We start from the raw sequence: 22,017 nt of genomic DNA on the forward strand, positions 1-22,017 counted from the left end.
TGCTGTTACCTGCTTGCTAGGACTGTAACCTGACAACAACATGCTTGAGCCTTGTCCAGGCCTGGTGGGGGCTTGTAGCCACAGCTGCTTGAGTGCTAGCCAGCATGTTCAGGCTCGCTCAGACTTGTAACCCAGCACGGTGGGCATGACATGGCCCAACAAGAAGCTGCCTAAAAAAGGGGCAGTGACCAGGGGTAGGACAGACGTGTTGGTGGAGCACAGACTCCTCGCATCCCCAGCACTGCTTGCCCATTCCTTATCAATGAATAAATAAATTGCCTTATTGCTTGACCTACCCAGCTGTAGTGAGTAAATTTATAACGATATTAACTCTTTCAGTGCACAAATAAGACTTACAAACCTTCAATCCTCTCTCAAGTAAAAGAAAAGGACAGAGTAAATGTAAACAAACAACACGCAGACACCAAAGTCAGTAAAGAAAAAGTCAAGTCCCAAATAAGGGAAGTATAAAGAGATGCCTTAGTTTTAGGCTAAAATTATCTTATAAAGCATAGTAATAGACTAGAACACACGAAATATCCCTATAAATCATAAAAAAAGCATAGAGAGCTCGTTCAAACTATAAACATGAGCAAAGGCATCCATGCTAAACAAGCCAATATTAAAACAGCTGTAATGCCATAAGAAGTTTAAACAAAAAGAGAGGAGTGATATAGACCCTTTGCCCTGCAAAAAAGAAAAAGATCTCTGTTCCCAGTGATAATCTCAAAAACAGGTAAAGAAAACCTTTGCTTTTGAACAACTCATCCTTAAAATAGTACCCCGTAAGGTAACATATCCCATAAACACAACTGTAAAAAGGCTGCAAAAAATAGGAGGGACTTCACAACTGCAAATTCCCAGGCGACTGCTATTTGTGAAAATTAAAAGCCACAAAAAAACCTGTTTTCTTGCAACAAAGTCTCCCTAAAGTGACAAAAAGTCTCCTCTCCCTAAATGAATTGAAAAAAGACTACTTTAGAGGTGACAAACCGACTAAATTGTTTCTATATGTTGTCAGTAAAAAAAGAAAAAACAATATAAGAGGAGAGAGAAGTATTCTGAAGGTTTTTTTGATTATTATTTTTTTAGTACTGATAGTAAAGTTTTTCTTTATACCCTTTAAAGTTTAAGTCTGCTTTGCTCTTCTCCTAATCCTATCACACAACAGAAAATAAGTAAGTATATTGTAATAAGTGCATTGGCGTTTACGCAGTGCTAAACCCATCACATAACTTAGTGCATTAGCCAAAAAAATCTCAAATTAGCAAACCAAAACCACTACACAAAAATTAATGCTTCTGCCCAGTTTTCAAGTAAAACTGCCACAACTGCCTATAAAAACTGCTTCTAAAGTTCTCCACCACTTCCCTTTCAGACATTTTATTTGGGGAACAGAAGCTGCACACTGTGACGTTCTTCATAGCTAACATGCCTTGGGTTTTATGGCTGTGAGCCTGTGAGCTCCCCATATTTCTTGGATCTGCAAAGGTGCTCGATCAACAATGTTCAGGAAGAGTCCAAGTTTAGAGCCTGCACTGCAGCTGAGACTAACCCAAAGAAAATAGATCAAACCCAAATGGCACTAACATATTAAACTACAGTGCCTCTGTAAACTCTGCCATGCCCTGAAGTAAAGCTTGCCATAGGCTGATAAGCAGAGCTCACACTCTGTATTGCCAGAAATACTTTGTGCCTCAGTATTAAAATATTCACACAGTTGGAGGTGAACTAATTGAGGCAGTGGAGACAGTAACACAGAAGGCACTTAAATGTAATTAAGCCATGATCAGAAAAGGGACACATAAGGGAGACAGCACTGAAAAGAGACTCCAGATTCAAACAAAAATGAGAGCAATTGTGTATTGAGTACACAACATTAATGTTCATCGACATTAATATGTACTGCCAAAAGAATCTGTGCAGAATTCAAACACTAAAGCCACAGATAATCAGGAAAAACCACAATATACATTTGGTTTAGAGAACCTTAATGCACTTTAATATATGCCAAGGGGACAGATGTTTTGAGAGGAAGAGGGCCCCACCTTCACCTGAGAAATTCTCAGTCATGTTAGAGATCTAAGAACAGGAATGCTATAGGAGCATTCAGCGTCTCAATTCTTTTGGTTTTATTCTGTAAAAACACAGTTTAGCTCTACTGTTGGCTGTTCTGGAAGAATTGCAGCAGCAGCTGCTTCCTCTACTGAAAAGCCCAGCTCACACATGCACTCATTATATTAAGAATGGGGAAAAACCCCCAAAACTGAAAGACTTAAAACATGTAACTTTAAACTTCACAATTTTAACACATATAGCATATTCATTGTAATAACCACTGCATTTTAGAGATACTTAGTGACTGTCTACAGAATTATCTAGTTTTCTTTCAGTTTAACTAATTTACAGGGAAAAAACATATCAGAAAAAACCTCAGGCTAATATCCAGTTATGCAAGGATATTTTTTTCAAAGCAATGAAAAAGGAACCTTTATAAAAAGGTTTCTTCTAACAGATAGCTCTATGTGTTAACCAGACCTTAAAACCCTTTCCCATTGTTTTTTCCTATTAAATTTGTTTCATGCAAATATGCTGAGTGCGGAGTCTTCACAAAAACCAGCTCCCCATAGAATGTACAAGTCACATGTGGATTTTGCCTTTTTTCACATTTTCTCCATTTAGTATTGTCTCATTTCCCTACCAGCTGCTTCACTGTTTCCTGAGCTGCACCATCTCGTGCTGTGTCCAATATTAGACACAGCAGTGACAGAGCAAATGGGAAATAAACAGCACAGCTGATCAGGACAACTGGCAAAGGATGCAAGCAGCACATTCAGAAGTGGTTATAAGTGAAAACCCCCCAAAACATTTGGTTGTAGGAGCTTAAACCACTGATCTTTAAAAACTCAGCAAGATCCTCGCTGTCTCAACTCTAATCAGACAGAGCTCTGAGAAGCCAGCCTGAGTTCTATTCCAGAGAGCACATAAGCTGAGCACTGAATTAGGAGCAGACATTTTTCAGTGCTGGCACTCCCAGTGGAGGGAGAAGGATGGGCTTGAACTAAGGGGGTCTGAACCCCCTTAATTCAAAACCAAGCAGGATGAACAGTGACCTGCCATGTAGCAAAAGAGAAAGCAAGCCCAGAACAAAGAACCTTTGGCCAAGCTAATATATTTGAACTATCTTGTCAACAACATGCACATTCAGAAGAGTATGTACACCCTCATCTGTTCCCTTCCCACATTTCCCTGCCTTTCTTCAATTCAAAATGAGGAATCAGTGGACAGATGCTGGGACAGACCAACTAAACACTGAGTGAGAAGCAGCCTGTCAGATGTTCTGCTACTGAATAACTGAAGAGATGCTGGCCAAAAAATGTCACAAGTCAGTATTTTCCTGTTTAATACAGTTGTCTTCTTGCTTAGACTAGCTTGCTGAAATTATAACGGACAGGTTTGTTGAACATGTTTTGAGGCTAGTTAAAAAAAAAAAGATACAAACATTGTAAAATTGTGCTGAATGTTGTCAAAGACATGACTTTTTTTAACACTTCATTTGCAAACAATCTGCTTCTGAACTTTAACCAGTTCAGACACTTACTGATCTCTTACCACTATAATTGCAGCTATTTAGTACTTCTATTCATTTGAATAATAACAATAACAATAGTAATAATACTTAAGAGAATAGAAAGAAAATAGTATTTATGTATATTTTTTTATCCTTTACTAGGACTTATTAGCCATTAGAATATATTTTACGTTACGTATGCAATCCTTCCAAAAAGATGATAAAATTAAACTGAAATATAGGTACTTGCTAGCAACATTATTCTACTCAATTAACAGTTGAGATAAAGCCATTACTACCCCAATTCAAGGACAGAGATAGAACTTAAAAATCTTGAAATGTAATCTCTGAACACTCAATCACATTGGGTATCTGAACTGGAACATGAAGTTAGAGCAAACAAACACCTTGTTTGTGGCCACTGTGCTATTCGATCAGGTGAGGGATTTAGGGGAGCACATGCAAAAATGAGTGGGTTTTTTTTATCTTCTTTTTATCTTTTTTTATCTTTAGCACTGCATAAAGGAAGAGTTTTCTAACACTTATGATGGTCATTTGACCCAAATCTGATAGCACAGATGATGGAGCATTATTAAAGCATGAGGAATCATAAGCTCCATGCTGCCAAAACAGTGACAGCAATGATGGGTTGCGTGAGAAGTTTGGTCTCTGTGAGTGGAGCTCTTCAGGGGTGACAATAATTACCTGTGAAATGAATATTCATCACATGGGTGAATTCAAGGCTGAATAATATTTCACTGGAGAGTTGGGATAATGTTAGGCAGAAGTCGGCCAAAGCTGACACAGCTCACTTTGTACTGAGGTCTAGTGCAACTGTATGACACAGAGATGGGTGCCAGGAATTTATGAACTTGAGACACAGCCTGCAGCAGGCAGAGCTCCCCCTGTTATAGCTTGCAAATACAAGCTGAAAATAAGCTAAATAGCTTTTTTATTCCCGAATGTATGCTCACCCCTACACCAAGAAATACATTACTGCTATTTCTGCAAGCAGTAAATAGCACTGAGGTACCCAACACCAGCCCTTTTCTCCATAACTCCAAAATCTCTGTCAGAGAACATCTTCCTTCTTTAGAGTAATAAACTTTTTCAGAGGCAACCATTTCTAAAGGTACAGTCAGTCTCTTCCAACTTCTTTATGAGTGGCACAAACCTCCAGCCAGCTGAACACCTGGCAACTGCCCCAAAAGCACAACAGCCATCACAGAGGGACTGAAGCAGGACACTTTTAGTTTTTAATTTCTTCCTTCTTTTTTTGTCAGGTATTATCAGACTGGGGGAAAACGAACCAATCAACCAGCCAACCCAAACCCCCAAAAAAACTCAAAGAAAATGTGCGTCCAAAGTCTTCAAATGCTACCAATGAGGTAGTAAAAGTGTGGGGAGGAGCCAAGAGACACTTTAAAAACAATTAAATCGTCAATAGTCTGATCCAGCAGCAAGGGCATAAAGATGCACAAATGATTCAGTAAGTAAGACTTTTAATTGTCTGAAAGCAGATTACTTTCCTAAGCATACAATAAAAGTAAACTATTAGCATCTATCCCTGAACACCAACACTCTGCAGATCAATAGCCAACAATTCAAGAATTAACTGCAAACTTTTAAGTAATTGCTGCCACAGTATCAGCTTAAACTCACACCTAAAGGCATAATTCTCACTGTTACCAGGAAGAAGCATATCTCTAGAATCAACAGCTCAATTAATCCTTTGAGAATCTGCAGGCAAACCAAACCAACTAAAATCCAACAAATATTTCCTTTCCAGAGCCTCTAATTACACACTTCTGACAAAACACTACTCAAGGTTATACCTTGGCACACGCACAGTGCATATTTTGTAACGTGCTCCTGTGCATCCCAAGAGTTGGTAGAGGATGCTGTGGTTCGGAGGCTTTGGGACGAAATGCCCCTTTCACTTGGAGGAATGCCCTCCCACAAGTCTTTGTAGTTGTATGTTAATATACCCAGTTACATCATCCTTTTTCCACGCCCCAGCTGTAGAATGTTCTCCATTCCCGGGTTTCCTGTTGGTCCCCATTTGTAGTCACCCCTCCCCTCAATCCCCGCTGGTTGTTGGCCCTCAGTCCCACCTCTGCACTGCCCCTGTTCCCTCAGCCCACTGGCCCTCAGTTCAGATGCTCTGCCTTCCACTATCCCGTATATAATCCTGGACCTTCCTTTGTTCTGGGTTCTTTGTCCCTGGTTCCCTTCTGGGTGAGATCAATAAACTCCACAGGAATACCATACAAAGAACCCCTCTTGTATTCATTTGTCAGCCCTCAAGACCATGGCAGCGTGTGAGTGTCTGGTGTGCAGAGCTGTCCCTTTCCCGTGGAGACAACGCTCTCGGGAAGGTGGTGGCCCTGGCATACTCCTTTGTTGTTAAAGAAGAAATATTATTTTGTGATTTATAGCAGTATGACTAATGAAGGCAATGGGCTATTTTAATACAGAATCAGTATTAAAAACAAGCACATGGGGTTTTTTTATTTTTATCCATAAACAGACATACAAAATTAATTTTCTCCTGTATCTTCACAGCAAAAAATTCTGCAGAAAAGGAAGTCTTTATCTAAAGACCGCAGCAAATTACAAAACTGTCTATCAGATAGATTCTTCTAGGACTAAAACCACAAACCTATACAAATTAATAGATTTTTTTTTTTAGGGAATTGAATAATTAGGAAATGAATTTTTTCAATCAATAAAAAACCAAAAGTAGCTGTGAAAATTTCTCAAGATAAGTTTAAATGTTGGGGAAGCAATGCAAACTATCATCAGCATATCAGAACACCACCTTGGCATAAGGCACTCTTAAATAAGGATGCTTAAGTTACTATGTTCAGTTTTAGCTTTACCTGCAGAAATAGCATAAAGCTGAAAGTTCTGCCTGTGCTAACTAGGCAGGTGCAAGGCACACTGTGTCCTTCATCACAGATATGAGTACAGGGCGTTCTGACCTGACCTTAAATTATGCTGTGCTCAATGACATCATGCAAACAGATACTCCAGTCAATTTATTACTTCTTTGTTTATTTACCTTTTCACTAGAACTCACTAAATATTACTGAATATAGAACTGGCTCAGAAAATTTGGATACACAGGAGGAGAAATGAAATATATTTAAAGCAACCAAGATATTCTTTATATGGTTGCTGTCACAGTGGAGGAGGAATGCTGTTCATGCAGGTGGAAACTGTGTTCATCACTATTCTTACACTAGGTAACAGACACAATGGTCGTCCAAGCTGTGCTCACATAAATGATTTATCCAGTAAGAACAGGCAGTTGTTTTCTTTTTTCCCTTTCTCAATTGAAATGCAAGGATTTTTTCATACCATGCCCTTCTCCATGAATTCTGTATTTTCTTTCAGAGAGAGTAAAAGACAAATGAATTTCATAATCCGTCCACAAGTACAATGAGAAAATGAACACCAGCAAGAGGAAATTACTAATACATTTTGCAAGCAGCAGAGGTGAATAGCTCTGGAGGTAACTATTAGTCAAAATTTCTAATACTTATCTATTTAAACTATTATTAATTGACTCCAATTATAAAGAACAACCCCAAATCTGTTCCAAGTTCACAACAATGTGCACACACACTTCTGATTTCTGCCTTTCCTTTAATGTTCTGCATCTCCATATACACAAAAAAATCGCACAAAACATTTTCTGGCTATTCTTCAGGACTAAACAGTGTAAGGTACAAGATTTCTCCTTAAAGTAATGCAGGTAAAACTTGAACTGTTGTCAGTAATACAAACATACCTAGTAATAACAGTAATACTAACAAATATTAGTAGCAACAAAGAGGAAAAGTCCAACAGAAATAATGGAAGGAAAACACTGGGGAAAAATATATTAAAAAAAATCCTGTCTCTATCTGAATAGAATAAGTAATTTTGTTATTTAGTTTTTTTTGCAAGGAAAGATCAGCTCAGGTCACACTGCAGTTCTTTGTTCAAAAAGTGCCAACAGCAGGAGGTCCAGATTCCTCTCCCTTCCCAGGTATGCAGGAAGGGTGTTTTTGGCACCTCAGTCTCAAAGACAGACTTGTCTCACTTCCACAGGCCATGGGCAGCACAACCTGATCCTGATCTTGAGCTAATAACAGCTTCCTCTACAGCCCTCCCTGGTGTGCAAAGCAAAGGGAACACTCCAGGCTCAAAGGACTGGGCTTTCCTTGGCACTTCAAAAATCAAGCGTGGTGCAAAGCACCTCACATCAATAAAGTCAGTGGCAACACTGAATCCAGCCTGTCAGATACTACTGTCATCAGTTTTGAGAGAGAAAGACAAGGATTTCTATAATAGCCAATTTCTGAGTACAATATTTTGACAGTCCAATTGCTAATGTTCTTTCTTACACACGCAACTTCTGTAAAGGTCATCAATTCTAGGACATTAATACTGAATAAAGCATATTTTTTTTACAAAACCTGTAATTTACATCTGATTAGTCACAGTGCCAATATTATAATTTGAATTTTCTGGCTTCCTAATAAGGTCTTGGTGACTTTCACAGCAACTGTTTATATTTTGGTATGTGACTTTCCTAAGTCCTCAGACTTTTTCTTGGGGTTACAGCTGAAGTGACTACATCAATGTTACCCAGTATTCACATGTTTTGTTATGTAACTGGTGCTTGAGGGGGTGAAGGCAGTGAAAGAATTGTTCTGCTGGTGTTAAACATTACATTATTCCTTCCATGCTGTTTTAGCCACCTGAGCTAAAGACACTTCATCCAGTTGCAAAGCCTTCCTAAAGAGTGACAGTCAGCAGGAAACTGATTTTAAACAGCTTCCAATAAAACTGAAACTTTGAAAAGGGAACCTTAGATTTTAAATCACATTCACAGTTTATTTCACATGAAGACCTAAGTTCAGAAGAATGTGAGCCTCTTTCTCAAAAGAAAAAATAATTCAAGCTCTATATTGGTTAGGGTACATCCACCCTGCTGTTTATCCAGATAAGCAGCAATGTCATCAACTCACTGAGCTACTTCTTGACAGTTCTTTATTTTGAGACGTACAAAACCTTCTGACAGATACATAAATGAGAAACCCTGGGAAGAAGTGTATTTTTGTTTCAGCATCTGCTCTACAAATGAAGATAAGCAAACCAGATTTCTAGTTCCAGAAAATGACAGCTCTTTGTTTCAAAGAGAGTGACATGAAAGACACAGCAAGAGAATGTACATTAAACCAGACTGTGGGGCAGGAGCAGAGCCATGTGCTGGTTCCCCTGCTCTGACACCCACTTCCTCACTCTGCCTTGATGCTTGTTCCTATCTTGGTTTAACTCCTGACATCTTCTTGGACACTCTTAAATGTTATAGGAAGTGGCTCTACTAATAACAAGAATATTTAACAGATACAATTCCAGGTTTTGACAAACAGAATTCCAAATCATTAACTCAGAAGTTTAGGCCTCTCCTGTAGATTTTCCATCAGTATTTGGCACAGGTTACTGTAAAGGTTGCCATAGCTCATAGAATCATAGAACGGCTTGGGCTGGAAGGAACCTTGAAGATCACATAGCTCCAATCTCCCTGGCACTCACTACATCAGGTGGCTTGGGGCCCCATCTAACCTGGCCTTGAACACTTTAATGGATGAGTCCTCCACAAGTACCTTGGTTCCAGTTACACTGGCTGTGTTACTCTGCCCTTCTGATTTTAACTTCTATGATTTCTGGCATTTGACACCATGAAAACTGGTGATTCAAAGAAGAGAATGGTAATTCAGATAGTTTGTATCTGTGCACTGACAAATGGACTATTAAGCTTGTATAACATTTGGAGAATGCTTTTTTTTTATTATTCTTTAGATGGGATTTGTTAGCAGGGGATTGGAAACGCATCATGATCCTTTGCTAGTTTACTTCCTCTCCCTGTAGTTTTTTTCCCTCATTTTTCCCCTTCTCTCAGATATTCACTTTTTAATCAGAAAAATTATGTATGAGAATGAAACTATTTTTGATCATATGAGGCATTTTTTTTAACTGAGATGATGGCAGCTGAGACAGGATTGGAAGCAGCGTTACAGGAATGGTGACAGCAGGTTACAAGCTTTTGTAACATGCTTGTGATCTCGGAGGGGAGGACCCACTTCAGCCTCGTGGGGAAAAAAGTGTCTGCACATTCAGTTCTCTCATGTATTTTTTTTTGATGAAGGGAAGGAAAAGTATTCCCCCCATGAGATTTCAAATGAAGGCACAAACATACAGTTTTCTCGCCCCAGTTATTCCAGGGAGAGAAATTTCCAATTACTTGGCAAATCAAGAAAGAATATCTGGAGGGGGTCTGAACCTAAGTGCTGCTTTTCCTTTCCTTAGAGTTTGCAGATACTCCCCACAGAGCAGAAGGCTGCAGTCCAGGAAGCCACAGGGAACTGCTCATGGCACTGTTTTTCTCTGGGAGACAGTAACACCACCGTGATTAGAACCCAGGCAGCCAAATGAAGCACTGCACACCAGGAATCCCTATTTGTGCAAGGGAATACAAGAGGAGACAATGCACTAAAGCTTTAGGAGTGTGGAGTCTTTTACTTTGCCTAGTATGTAATTTTTTTTTGGACAACATGAAGCTCATAAACACTTAGACCAGATGGTGTAACACACAGCAACAGGAGATGGAGCTTATTAGCTGTTGCTTCCTTCCGCTAGTCCGCAGCCCAGAAATCTGAAGGACCTTTAAATCACCCTCTACAGAGAGGAGTCCCTTTCAGGAAACTGCAAGGGACAAACTGTGTGCCCTTACACAGACATCACTTCTTTATGCTTCAGGTCTCTGCTCTGAAGCACACAGGTACGTAACACACCTAAGTTCTCAGAAAAATTTCTAAAATTAGCAAGAAAAACAACCCCAACATTAAAAGTCTAAGCATGTGCTCTTTGTAAAAAAAAAAATAAAAAAGGAAGATCCTAATAATACAAAATATCTCAACTGTTTTTATACTAACCCTAATGCTACCAGAAGTCTTCTATTTTTTTTTTTTTTTTTAGTTCTTCCTTAAATCAGAATTTCAAGGAAAGTGCTTGCAAAAATAATTGGTTTCATTTGTAAACAGCCTGTTCGGAACTTCTTAGAGTGCCCAGGAATGCCTCATTCCACAGTCCTAAAACCACCTTCCACTGCAGCACAAGACACAGCTTTGAAAAAATGATACAGCTTAAAGGTTAAAAAAAAATCCCTTCCTTCATTAAACAAGGAATTTCATCATGAAGAAAACACAGGGAACAAAAGAAGTAACTACACCTAGTTGAAGAGTTCTAAACTACAATACTTCTAAAAGGCTCCATAGCAGTAGCTCTCTTATGAACATTTTCTTTTTCTTTTGACATTCTTTTTCCTGTCCTTCTCAAAACTTATGATCTCCCTTTCAGCTACAAACATAAAAAGTGCATTTCACCATGTGCTGTTTACATGTCAATAAATAGCCAATGTAATATATTTTATTTTGATAGTCTTTATCACATGATGCAATTGGCAGGTGGAGTCATAGTGAACTGTAACACCCTGTTCCACTGGCCACCAAGTTACCACTGGAGCTCTACCTTTTTTATAAAAAGAGGCTTGGGGTGCCCCCCAATAAAATTTTCCCCTTCATTAACTGATCTTTGTGGAAGTTTATGAGCACAGAGTCCTAAATTCACCCAGATAGGTGGTCCAAATCACTATTAAAACAATGGAAATCCGGAATCCTGCTACTGGAATTGGTTTCCTCTGGGAGAGCTCCCAAGACCACAGATTTGTGATTTGTTATTCTAGTGTTATACGTAACAGATTAAGGGGAAAAATCTAATAAAGGCTTTCTTACCTTTACACATAATTTTAAAATAATGTAATTGTAACTAAAAGCACATACTACATGCAGCCCAAATTCAACTCTCCGTGGCCCTGATACAGACACAAAGCAGACCTGTTGTCCTGAATGGATTTACATAATTCTGGAATCAGAGTAGAACATGGTTATTATGTAAAAACTTTTGCTACTTCACAGAGGACAAAACACCACCATGACATTTTCCTGACAGGACAATTTCCTACCAGTGCTTGTCAGCATGCCTTTTATTTATGTCTAGGACAATCAGTAAAACCGGCTTTGAGTGGTCATATGGTGTTAAAAGTTACATGTGTTTAAAACTTCCTCCCTAGTAAGCTGAAAATTGCTGAACTTCAATGCATAGCAAAACAGACCTCCTATTCCTGCACCTTGCAATAGGTTTTCCCCTTCTAGGGAACAAAAGTGCTTTTCAGCACTGAAACATTTCTGTTGCCTGGGTATTCTCACTATTGCTAGGATGTATCAGAGGGCACAAAGGGGAATCAGATGGCAACAGCAGAAAGCTAAAAAAGAGAGGATGAGACAGAAGTGGCCTTAGGCTGCTGAGCTTTCTCACATTGTGACCCAGGACTCTCTGCCAAGTCAATGGAGTTCATTTGATGAAGACTTTCAACGTTTACAGCTGGATCTGTTTACCAATTACTCCTGAAGGTAATTTTATATGAGCTTTTTAGAAAACATTAATTATGTCACCAATCTGGAGCTTTTGTCCACAAAAAGGATTTCCGTACTTCTTAATGGGCTAAAAGCAGAATAGGCCAATTTGTGAGGCACTCTGTCATTTCCTACAATACTAGCAATGCTCATTTTCTCACACAGATTTACCAGAAATTATTTGCTGTTGGATTCTCCTGTGAAGAATAATTCCATTTTGCTTTGCCCATAATGCAGTTCAATATATTTATCTTGCCAGGAAATGAACATTTGTCTAACCAGAAATTTACTGCCATATGCTCATATTGTTAACAATCAATAAACTTTATCATGCCAATGACTTGATCCCAGATGATTATCCTATCAGGAATTCATTCCTCTAAACTAGTGTTTTCTTACAAATCTATAATTAACCTAAAAGCCAGAAAGCTTTTCTGTGCTGCCAGTATTTGTAGAGTACAGCTCCTTTCATATTTGCTTTGGTGGAAATAGAGAAAGCTGTGGGAGAAAACAGTTCTAATTATGTAAACATGTCACAAATAAGCTCGACATGCAATATACGTATAGTACATCTACAAGAACCTTTTTTCCCCACAGCCAGGTCCATCAATGATTTTCCTAGAAGAGCAACATTTCTGACAACTTCTGCCAATTCTCCTCCATCTCTTTCAAGGTCAAAACAGTATGTTTACCAATTCTTCCAAGAATTCATTTATTTTGTTTGCCAATATCTCCAAACTATATGATACTGGGTCTGCCAGGAATTTACTTTGTAAGATGATCTTGCCAGGATGAGATATTGCAGGTTTACATATCTTCAGATAAGCAGCATTCTGAACCTTCCGGTGACTAAGGGAACACATTTTTAGATATATACATTATGTGTTTAGGACTGATTCTTCAGGAGTCAACGATGCTTTGTCAGGAGATTTCTGTAGCCACTCACATTGAGTTTTTAAGCCAGTAAAATTTAGTTGGGCTTGAAGTAGTCTGTGGTGTTATTTGGTAAATCTCAAAGTGTCAATAACTGCAAATTTTGGATGCAAGCAACACCAGATAGAGAATTCAGCTGGCGCTGGACTCTATATAAAAGGGCACCAGTACTAAACCTGAAGAACAGCATGTAAAAAAACTGCTTGATCAATAGAGAAATTCTGTATTTACTTGTTTTTCTTTTTTTTCCTTTGGTATTTTTTTTCCATAAGATCGGTAAAACCAACCAATTATTATCTCTGAAGTGTAACATATGAGATACAATTTCAGGAATTGTAAGGAGTAAAAAGTATTGACACAGTTAAGTACTCTATATTTGGATATTGTTTTCAATGTTTGCTATTTATATGATCACACACCCTTTCAAACTGACACAAAAAATGTTTTGCAAAACACTAACGGTGCTTTTCAATTCTGCAGGATGAACTCTTGAAAAGCATCCCTTAAGTTCACGTCACGTCAAGTTCTGGTTTAATACAGATTGTCCATATATGCAAACATATAATATCCATGCATTATGATTTTACGTAATCTCAGATTTCTATTGAAACTTTTCATAGAAAGAATTCCTCAGTACTGACACTAATAATGAAATAGACAAACTGTTTATAGCAAAAATCTTCACAGAAATGGCTGAGATACAGCAGTATTTTGTGCAACAAATCACATTTTACTCTGAAGTTATTTACTAAATTCAGATGACTGCCAAGTCTAATTTATATAACCTATCTTAAGTAACCAGTACAAACTCTTTCAATTTCCATAAACATCTGAACTACTGAGTCTTCTAACAAAACTAACTAGATCAGTACTCAAACCCCTACACTTGTTCCTCTTAAAAGTTTCTCCATAATAATGATTTTATTCTGACATAATTTCTTCTCACATTCCATCATTAGAGCTCCTTGGAATGCCATATCACAGCCACCATTACCACTCCATGCAGGACTGTTACTGTTCTGTCTGTTTCTCATCTTTTCTCACACCTTTCCAGGAAGAAGTTCATATTATCCTCACTGTGCACTCTGTTAATTCATCACACACAGGGTACTATTTCAGCTGTAGCTAGAGAAGAACATTATGCCACTAAAGAAGAGCATTATGGCACCAATTTAATGTACAACCTTTGATGCTCCAGCAGCCTTTGTAGGTAGAATTATTTTATGCAAGTCTCCAGCACTGGCATGGTACAGCACTCCTAGCAGAATCCCCTTAGAAAAGGGGGTGGCTATGGGGGTTTTGGTTCTGAAAAAGACATTAAATCTTTTTCTGTATAATCTGAAGATGTGCCAAACATGAAGAAAAATCTTGTTAAAGATTCTTATGAAGCATTTTAGAAAAGAATGGGTTTTAGAAAAAAATCCATTTACAGTTTTATGGATTCATTCAGATTCATAGCTCAAACCTGGACCTTTCTGCTGGTGTTGACAGAGCAACCACCAAGAACCACCAGGAACTCCCACTCTGAAACCTGGGATCCTTTTGGAAACAGACTGATTGCACTAGAACTGCAATCATATCTGTCTGAAGTCTGAAATTTTACACTCAGCTTTACAAACTTTTTTGCTGTTTGAATTTTGAGGACCACCAGTTTTATATTTCAAATCTGCTCTGCTTACCAAGCCAAATATTTAGGTTCAGTCTGTGGTAGAGAAAAAGCATGATTTAAATGACTAGAAAGATGTCAGGATGGATTTCTGGGAAGCCAAATGGATATACTTTGCAGTGCAATTATGATATCAGTTACTCCAAACTGAATTCATTACATAAGACAAGAAAAAACTATGGTTTCTAGTACAACTCCATGTTTACAAATCAGTACACATGAATAGGATTTAAAAAAAAAATTAGGTGAATAACACAGTATTAAACAATAATATACTGACCTAAACAATTCAGAGAAGAAGGTGCCTAGAGGTAAGGAAATATTTAAGAGCTGCCCTGCATATTGGCAAAGTACTCTTAGAAGCTTAAGTAATTTTTCTACAAACATGGACATCATGCCTCATCCTGAAGTTTGAAGCAGTAGAAGACTGACTTTCGTCCAAAAAAGAATACTGATGCTTGAAAAATAGATCTAAAAATTCATGCAGTATCTCATAAAAATTAATTTGAATGGAAAAATCTTGGGACATATAATTTCAATAAAATAATAATAAAACATGAGTGAAAAATCCTTCCTGGTCTGCACATGCACATAACTGATTCCTTACCGGTCACTCCTGAATAACTGAGTTATGCCTGACAACTTCTTACAGAAATGTACACTGATTTGGCCATTTCTCCAAAATCATTAATGTGATTGCTTTCAGAGGAAATGTTCTGGAAGAATAAATTCAACATGACACAGAGACTGTTTTTTTTTTTATGTCTACAGCAGTGACTGCCACCCTTTTAGACATGCCCAAGCCAGTGATGCTGCAGCTGACAGGATTATCAACAGCAGCAAAGCACTGCAGACCCAGCATTCCTCCAGGCCCAGGTACATGATGAGGTTTTGCTTTCACAGCTACAGGTACAAGCAACGGAGGAGTTGCTCTAAGGAGATCTACAAGAACATTTACACCATCCAGAGGTACAACAATACAGCCATATCTCAGTTAATTGAACTCTGATAGCATATTCAAGATAAAGTCAAAAACAACAAACAAATCTGTTTTCTAAACAATCCTCTGTTGAAATTTATGCTCATTAATTTTCTTCCCAAAAATAGCAGTTTTACTGTAAAACTTTGGAGAGAATATATGCACATAGATTGAGGCAGCCAACTATTATTACTCCCATGAATTACAGGTACTTTCAGACAATGCCAGTATTATGGTGCTGAAGCAGAATATCTGCAGTAAAAAGCAAAAACACTGCAATAGCTATGTAGCACAGCTGTTCCAAACTTCACATTAATTTACACATCACAGAGGAGACAAATTTTCCATCTTCAAAAAGCCTATTTTTCATTTCCTTGTAGAAAAACAAAATTATTTTTCATCTTCAGAAAATTGAAAAAGGTTTTTCTGAGTAAGAAGTGAGGGCTTAGGGGGCAGGGTGTGTGTGTGATGTGGCTTGTTTGAGGATTTTAGGTTTGTTTATTTGTTTTTTAAGTAAGTACCATAAGTTTTAGCTGAGAAGTGCTGGCCACACTTTAATGTAATTTAGCCACTTCTTTGAAGAGGAGGGAGTGAGTGCCTCAGAACCCTGCTGCTGTTACCTTTAAGGGGACAGGGCTCTCATTGCTTCTGACACTGATCCTACAAATGCTCTCCCTGTCCCACCATCCTGTCTGGACTGGGGACAGAGCTGAAAGCAGCAGCTAAGCCCCTTCTCTGTTCATTGTGTACAAAAGCAGCATGTAGGTTTACAGAGTCTGTCAGGAAATGCTGCAGTAAATTCTGCTCATTCCTTCCATTTCTTCAGTCTTAAGTCTTTAGTTTCTGTCTCTAATCAAACAGCAGCTTTCCTAACCTTATTTCAGCTATCATCACTGTTCAAATATTTCTCCTAATCATGCAGAAAGCTAAAATAGAAACTTAACTCCTGGGTTTTTTTCTTACAATACACTAATTAACTTCAGTTTTTAAATTACTTGATTATTTATATGATTAGAAATGGTAAGAGAATTATTGTATTTGAATTGATTCACAGGCTTTGTAAGCACATACAGGGATAGCCTGCAGCCTCAACGTTGATTTTATAGCAAAAAGCACCCAACATATGCACAGGCAGTAAATAATTAATTACTCAACATTACTAAGAAGAGTAGCTCCTGCTGAAGAAAATAATTGTCTGTAGCTAGCATGTGATAATTTCCAGAATACCAGTCAGCCCATCCTGCTAAAAAATCACTTTTCCTTCAATTAAAAAAAAATCCTAATTTTCTGTTATTACAGTATGACTGAAACTTGGTAGAAGGTGGGTTGATACTATAAGCCTTTGAGAACAAAATGTTTGCTTAACTCCTGATATTGTTTCATAGTGCACAATCACAAAGTAATAATCATAATTAATAGGTAAATTATTTACCTTGTGTGGACTGGTCAATGGCTTTTCTTTTTCTGCTATGACTGTTATAGTTAAGTCTTAGCTCTTGGCTATATTCATTCAGAGTTTCTCTTGAGTCATAAGATTGCCTTTGCTTTCCACCATCTTCACTTTCATCTGAAGAACTTGTGTAAGTTAGATCCACTTCATGTTTAACTTTTGACAGTGGCTGGTAGGGTTTGCAGTCCATCTGCTCCATCTCTGATTAAATAGGCTCAAAGTCATGAAAACAAGCAACTGGAATGCCTTAAGGAAACAGTCCTGGGGAAAAAAAAAACAGCAGTAATTAATTTCAGACATACTATATGCTTTTAGATCAAAAAGGTCTAATTTTATTTTTTAGTTCTGTAAACCAATGAAATTTCATTAATAACACTGTAATCCAGGAAAGAAACTGAACATGTCATATTTTACTGTTTGGGCTTTTTAAAACAGCATTAAAATAAAAGCTACTTGAAGGACAAAAATTAAAATCAAGTCTTAAGCACTGTCCTGTAAGACCAAGCAATAACTATATTACAACAAGTTATATCTGGTATCAAAGCTAAGATGGAATAGTTACTATTTCTCTAAAGGGATGCATGGTCATCTTAAGTGAAAATAACATTTTGTGTCTTTTAAAATATGAAGCCTAGAAAGCAGAAAGTTCATTATTTTTAAGTATTGTCCCGTGACTTACATTACAACTAGTCAAGAATAAGAGACTTCAGACATTAGAAAACCACCAAACTTTTTTAAAAAAAAGAATACACCACACTGTAACTCTAGAAGAGCATGCAATGCTTCAGAAAAGGGCATTTTCTTTTAGATTATGAGGACATTTCAGCAGGAAGAAGCTTTACCCTGCATTACAACCCCTTTTCTTCCCCTCCATCTCCCATTTCAGCCCCACACAGGGGCATATACAAATCCTCAATGGAAGCTTCCAAACTGCATCTTGAGTTTCATGTACGTATTTCTATAATGATGTTTGAATCCAATATCCCTGAAATCACGTGCACTGCAGCTGCAAGTGCAACTGGGGCTCTTGTCCTGTATCCTTGCCTTCATTAAGCTGTTTCCATCACTAATTTTAAGACAAGCTGTGAGGAAATAACAGGGATTATGGCACAGCTTTTACAGCAGCATGGCTCACCAACAGGGAGCTCTGTTTGGTTTGGTCGTTTTTGTTGTTTTCTTTTTAGATTAGCAGATATTAATAACCTAGAAAAACAAGTGTAACAAAAAAAGGTGCCAGTAAACATTATTGCCAGGAGACAAAGAAAAAAAAACCAAACATGGAAGTTCAAAGAGATTGTGCTTAACTAGAAAGTAAGTTTAATACAGTTTGATATCAGCCCATTTCCCATCTGCAACAAGGACTTTAACCCCACATACTGCCAGCTGCGAGCATAAAACCAGAATCTCCAAAAGCAAAACAGAAAAAGTGAAAACACACAAAAGGTAAACATAAAACCCCCACAGAAAGCACTTCTGAGAGAGCTAAAGAGATGACCAGCTCCTGAAACTGTCTGAAAGTCTGAGACACACCTGGTGGTACTGCACAGTGCTCCAGAACTTCATGTCCTGCTTGTGTGCTCTCCCAATACTTTGGAAAGGATCACTTTCCTGAGCAGGGGTGGAAAACCCTACACACGGTGTGAAGAGGGAATAAGGCTTCTAACACTGGAAAACAAAATCCAGACCCTCAGAATCCTTGGAGGGAAGAAGTGAGACAGGCCATTACAGCAGAAGTAACACTGTGGAGTGCATGCCTTGCTTTCTCTGCTTTCTCCAGGTTTCAGGAGGTTATCTGGGGAAAGAGGTTGAAAGCATGTTTTTGCTTGAAACACAGACTCTCAGGGAGTTATGTTCCAGCCCTGCACCCTGACATGGAACAGTCCTTCAGAAACTAATGGCACCTGGATAATAAAGAGCTCTAGCATCTAGTCCTAAACAAAAAACAACTCATATCTCCTACTCAACAAAGTGGGCTTGAAAGCACCTAATCAATAAAGTCTCTTCAAGAGAGAGGCAGAATCAGAACTATGAACCAAGGAGCTGCCAGAGATCAAGGGCAGCTGACAGCACATCATGGGGCTACAGCCCTGAGCAGGGACTTGTGCTGTGGGTTCACTGCATGTATCCAGTTGGCAAGATGCTTCTGTACAAGTTACTATTAAGTAATACTTGCTTCTCCAAAGCTATTTGCTTAAATAATTTACTGTTATTTCCCAAGATTGCCTATTATTGCCCAAGTTCAGTACTTAATCTGTGAGTTGCTTTAATAGCAACACAAGAACACAAAGGGGCCATGACTTGCAAGCAGAAAGCTGGCTTAAAAGATGAACTGATGACTCTGTAGAAATGGTTACTGACAGGAAAAAGCCTTCCAATATATTCTGTCTGACAGAATAAATGGAGACAAAGCTACAGAAGCTAGAGGAAAACAAGGAGAAATTAAGGACCTCTATTAAGAAGATGCAGTAGAGAAGAAATAAATTTTGCCAGGAAGGCAACAAGTGCAAGTGGCATCGGACACAGGCAGTGCATCCTGCTTTCAGAATTGCAAAACCATGAATCTGACAAATTTGGCTCATTACTGAAACAAACAAAAGAACTCCCACAAAACTAAAACACAGAAGTTCTCCCTAAAAGATGCTCTGCATCTATTTTGTAGGAGGTTTCAAGTGATTTTTTTTTTTAAATAAGTAATAAAAAATTATTAGGCTGCACAGAGAACTGTAAAACTAAAGTTGCTGTAAACAACTACTTAAGGAAGATTTACTTGTATTCTTTTAAAACAAGGTTTAATAACCAAAGTCTTTAGTTTGTGAGGACTGTTTGTAGCAGGAATATATTTAATGATGTTAACCAAGGCAGCAGACAGATGAAATAATTTAATGTAAGCAATTAATACTGTAAGCAATTAATATTAATTACATACTCTGTGTATTCTCTTTCACTGTGGTACTTTCATATGCGCTACCTTCTTATGGAAAGGATGTGCATTTTTTTCAATTCTAAACTAATGAAATATGCCTTTAAAAGCTATAATTTCATTATGCCTTGCTATATAAGGACAAAGATAATTAAAAATACGACCAACTTCTGAATATCCCAACACCCCACTGCCCCTGTTCAGGGGTGCTACTGCTGCCATTGCTGCATATGTCCACATTTGCAGTAGCAGGGGGGCAAAATCCTGGCACACGTGTGATGCCACAGCTCAACTTTTCCCATGGTAGTTCTGACCACCAAGCCACATCAGCACCAGGCTGGAACCCCTACCATCTTCAGTGCCATCTGCATAGACCAGAAAAACACAGCATGAAGTTTTATAACCTTTGTGGTGGAAGGATGTGGGAAGATAAGTTGTAAGCATAGTGCAGGAGACAATCCCTTCCAATGAATTACAGCTGTACTCATCACCAAGGAGCAGAAACAGCCTTGCCTGCCAGTGAGGATGGGTGTTATAAAAGAGTGGGTTAGCTGGGCACAAGCTGAAGACCTAGAGTCTGCTGGCTGTGCTGTGAGGAGGTAAGGTGACATGTGGTCGTGCAGGGGACAGATAAGTTAAGAAGATGCTGTGTGAGGCACAGACAGGGTTAGGTGGCTGGGTAAGGGACAGCTTGGAGCTTAGCCACTCATGTAGAAGAAGGAAACTTGCAGAGAGGGGAGAAGGAGTCAGTGCTGTGTGGAGCTGCCTGTAAGAAAAGAAGTCAGTACTGTGTGAAGCAGCTGATGAGGAAAGAAGTCAGAGTTGCCTGAAAGAAGTTCATTGAGAGAAGGCATGTAAAATTTTTAATAAAGGACTGGTGATGGTGTCAGTCCAGTCTGTGTTGACAGAATTACCACAGAAGGATAAGGATACACATGCAATGCACACACATCCCAACTCACCTACTCGCTCACCACCTGAAGGAAGAAAACCTTCATCTCACCTGCCCAACTCTTCCATCCCCATGCCAACCCCATTTTACCACAGCCAAGAAAAATTCAGCAGTGCTGAAGCTCACGCAAGGACTAAAGAGCATGAAGCACCAGAGCATGGAACGTCACAAGAAACTCTGGCTTCCTTTCACACAGGGACCAAGCTTGTGCTTCATTTATTTTTGCTTAGGGCATTAGTGTCTCATAAACCCACAGCTGTCTGGGCCTGACATGAGAGCAGGTGATAAATAATTTTCAAGAACAGGAAAAATACTTTATAAAACTTTTCATAAAAAATTCTTTCATGCATCAGAAACACCTGACTTAAAACAGATCAAATCTTCCAGCTTTTCTACAGTAAGAAATTCAGTTAAACTTAAAGGATGGTATGATAACCTGAATTTAAACACTGGCAATCAAATACTTGAACTTGACTTCATATTTTGTTTGGAAAAATACAACACAGTAAGCAACTCAAAATGCTGAAATAGGGCAGAAGTATGAAGAATATTGCCTGGATGTTTATACAGGTTTCTTCAAATAACTGGCCCTCAAGTAACTAAACAGAACACCCAGCCAATCAATATCAAGTTGACCTTGTCAGCAAAATGATGAAGTCTCATAAAAGCTTACAGTTCCTGTAAGTGACCTTTCTATAAGTGTCTTAATGCTCTCCTCCTCACAAGTAGCACTTTTTTGCCCTTTCCACCATTGTTCTCTTATTGAAAGGTTTCACAAAATATGTAAGAAAAATACAATAGAAAAATATTTTGTTTACTAAAAACGCAGACATATAAATATGTGACATATATTAGGCACTGAATAGCAGGTAATTCTGAACAATATTTTAAAATCTGTATCATATGTATTTTATAGTCAATTTTGTAGAAGAATGAACAACGACTTAAATTCACAATGAAATACTTTTGCAAAAAGTTCTAATGGACAGGAAAATACCACCTTTGAAGTAATGGAACT

At 38.3% G+C, this 22,017-nt stretch overlaps 1 protein-coding gene across 2 annotated transcripts in view; it reads right to left on the reverse strand.

Annotated features, from left to right (window-relative positions):
• The window catches only part of TENM1 (teneurin transmembrane protein 1), a 237,586-nt gene extending 220,260 nt beyond the window's left edge, over positions 1 to 17,326 (reverse strand). For both annotated transcript variants that reach the window (XM_062503122.1, XM_062503121.1), the window contains exon 1: positions 17,110 to 17,326. In XM_062503122.1, the coding sequence (XP_062359106.1) occupies positions 17,110 to 17,326 (217 nt within the window). The remainder of the gene's footprint in view (positions 1 to 17,109) is intronic.
• Between the last annotated feature and the right edge of the window lie 4,691 nt (positions 17,327 to 22,017).

Source organism: Cinclus cinclus, chromosome 15 (assembly GCF_963662255.1).
Source record: "Cinclus cinclus chromosome 15, bCinCin1.1, whole genome shotgun sequence".
NCBI lineage: Eukaryota > Metazoa > Chordata > Aves > Passeriformes > Cinclidae > Cinclus > Cinclus cinclus.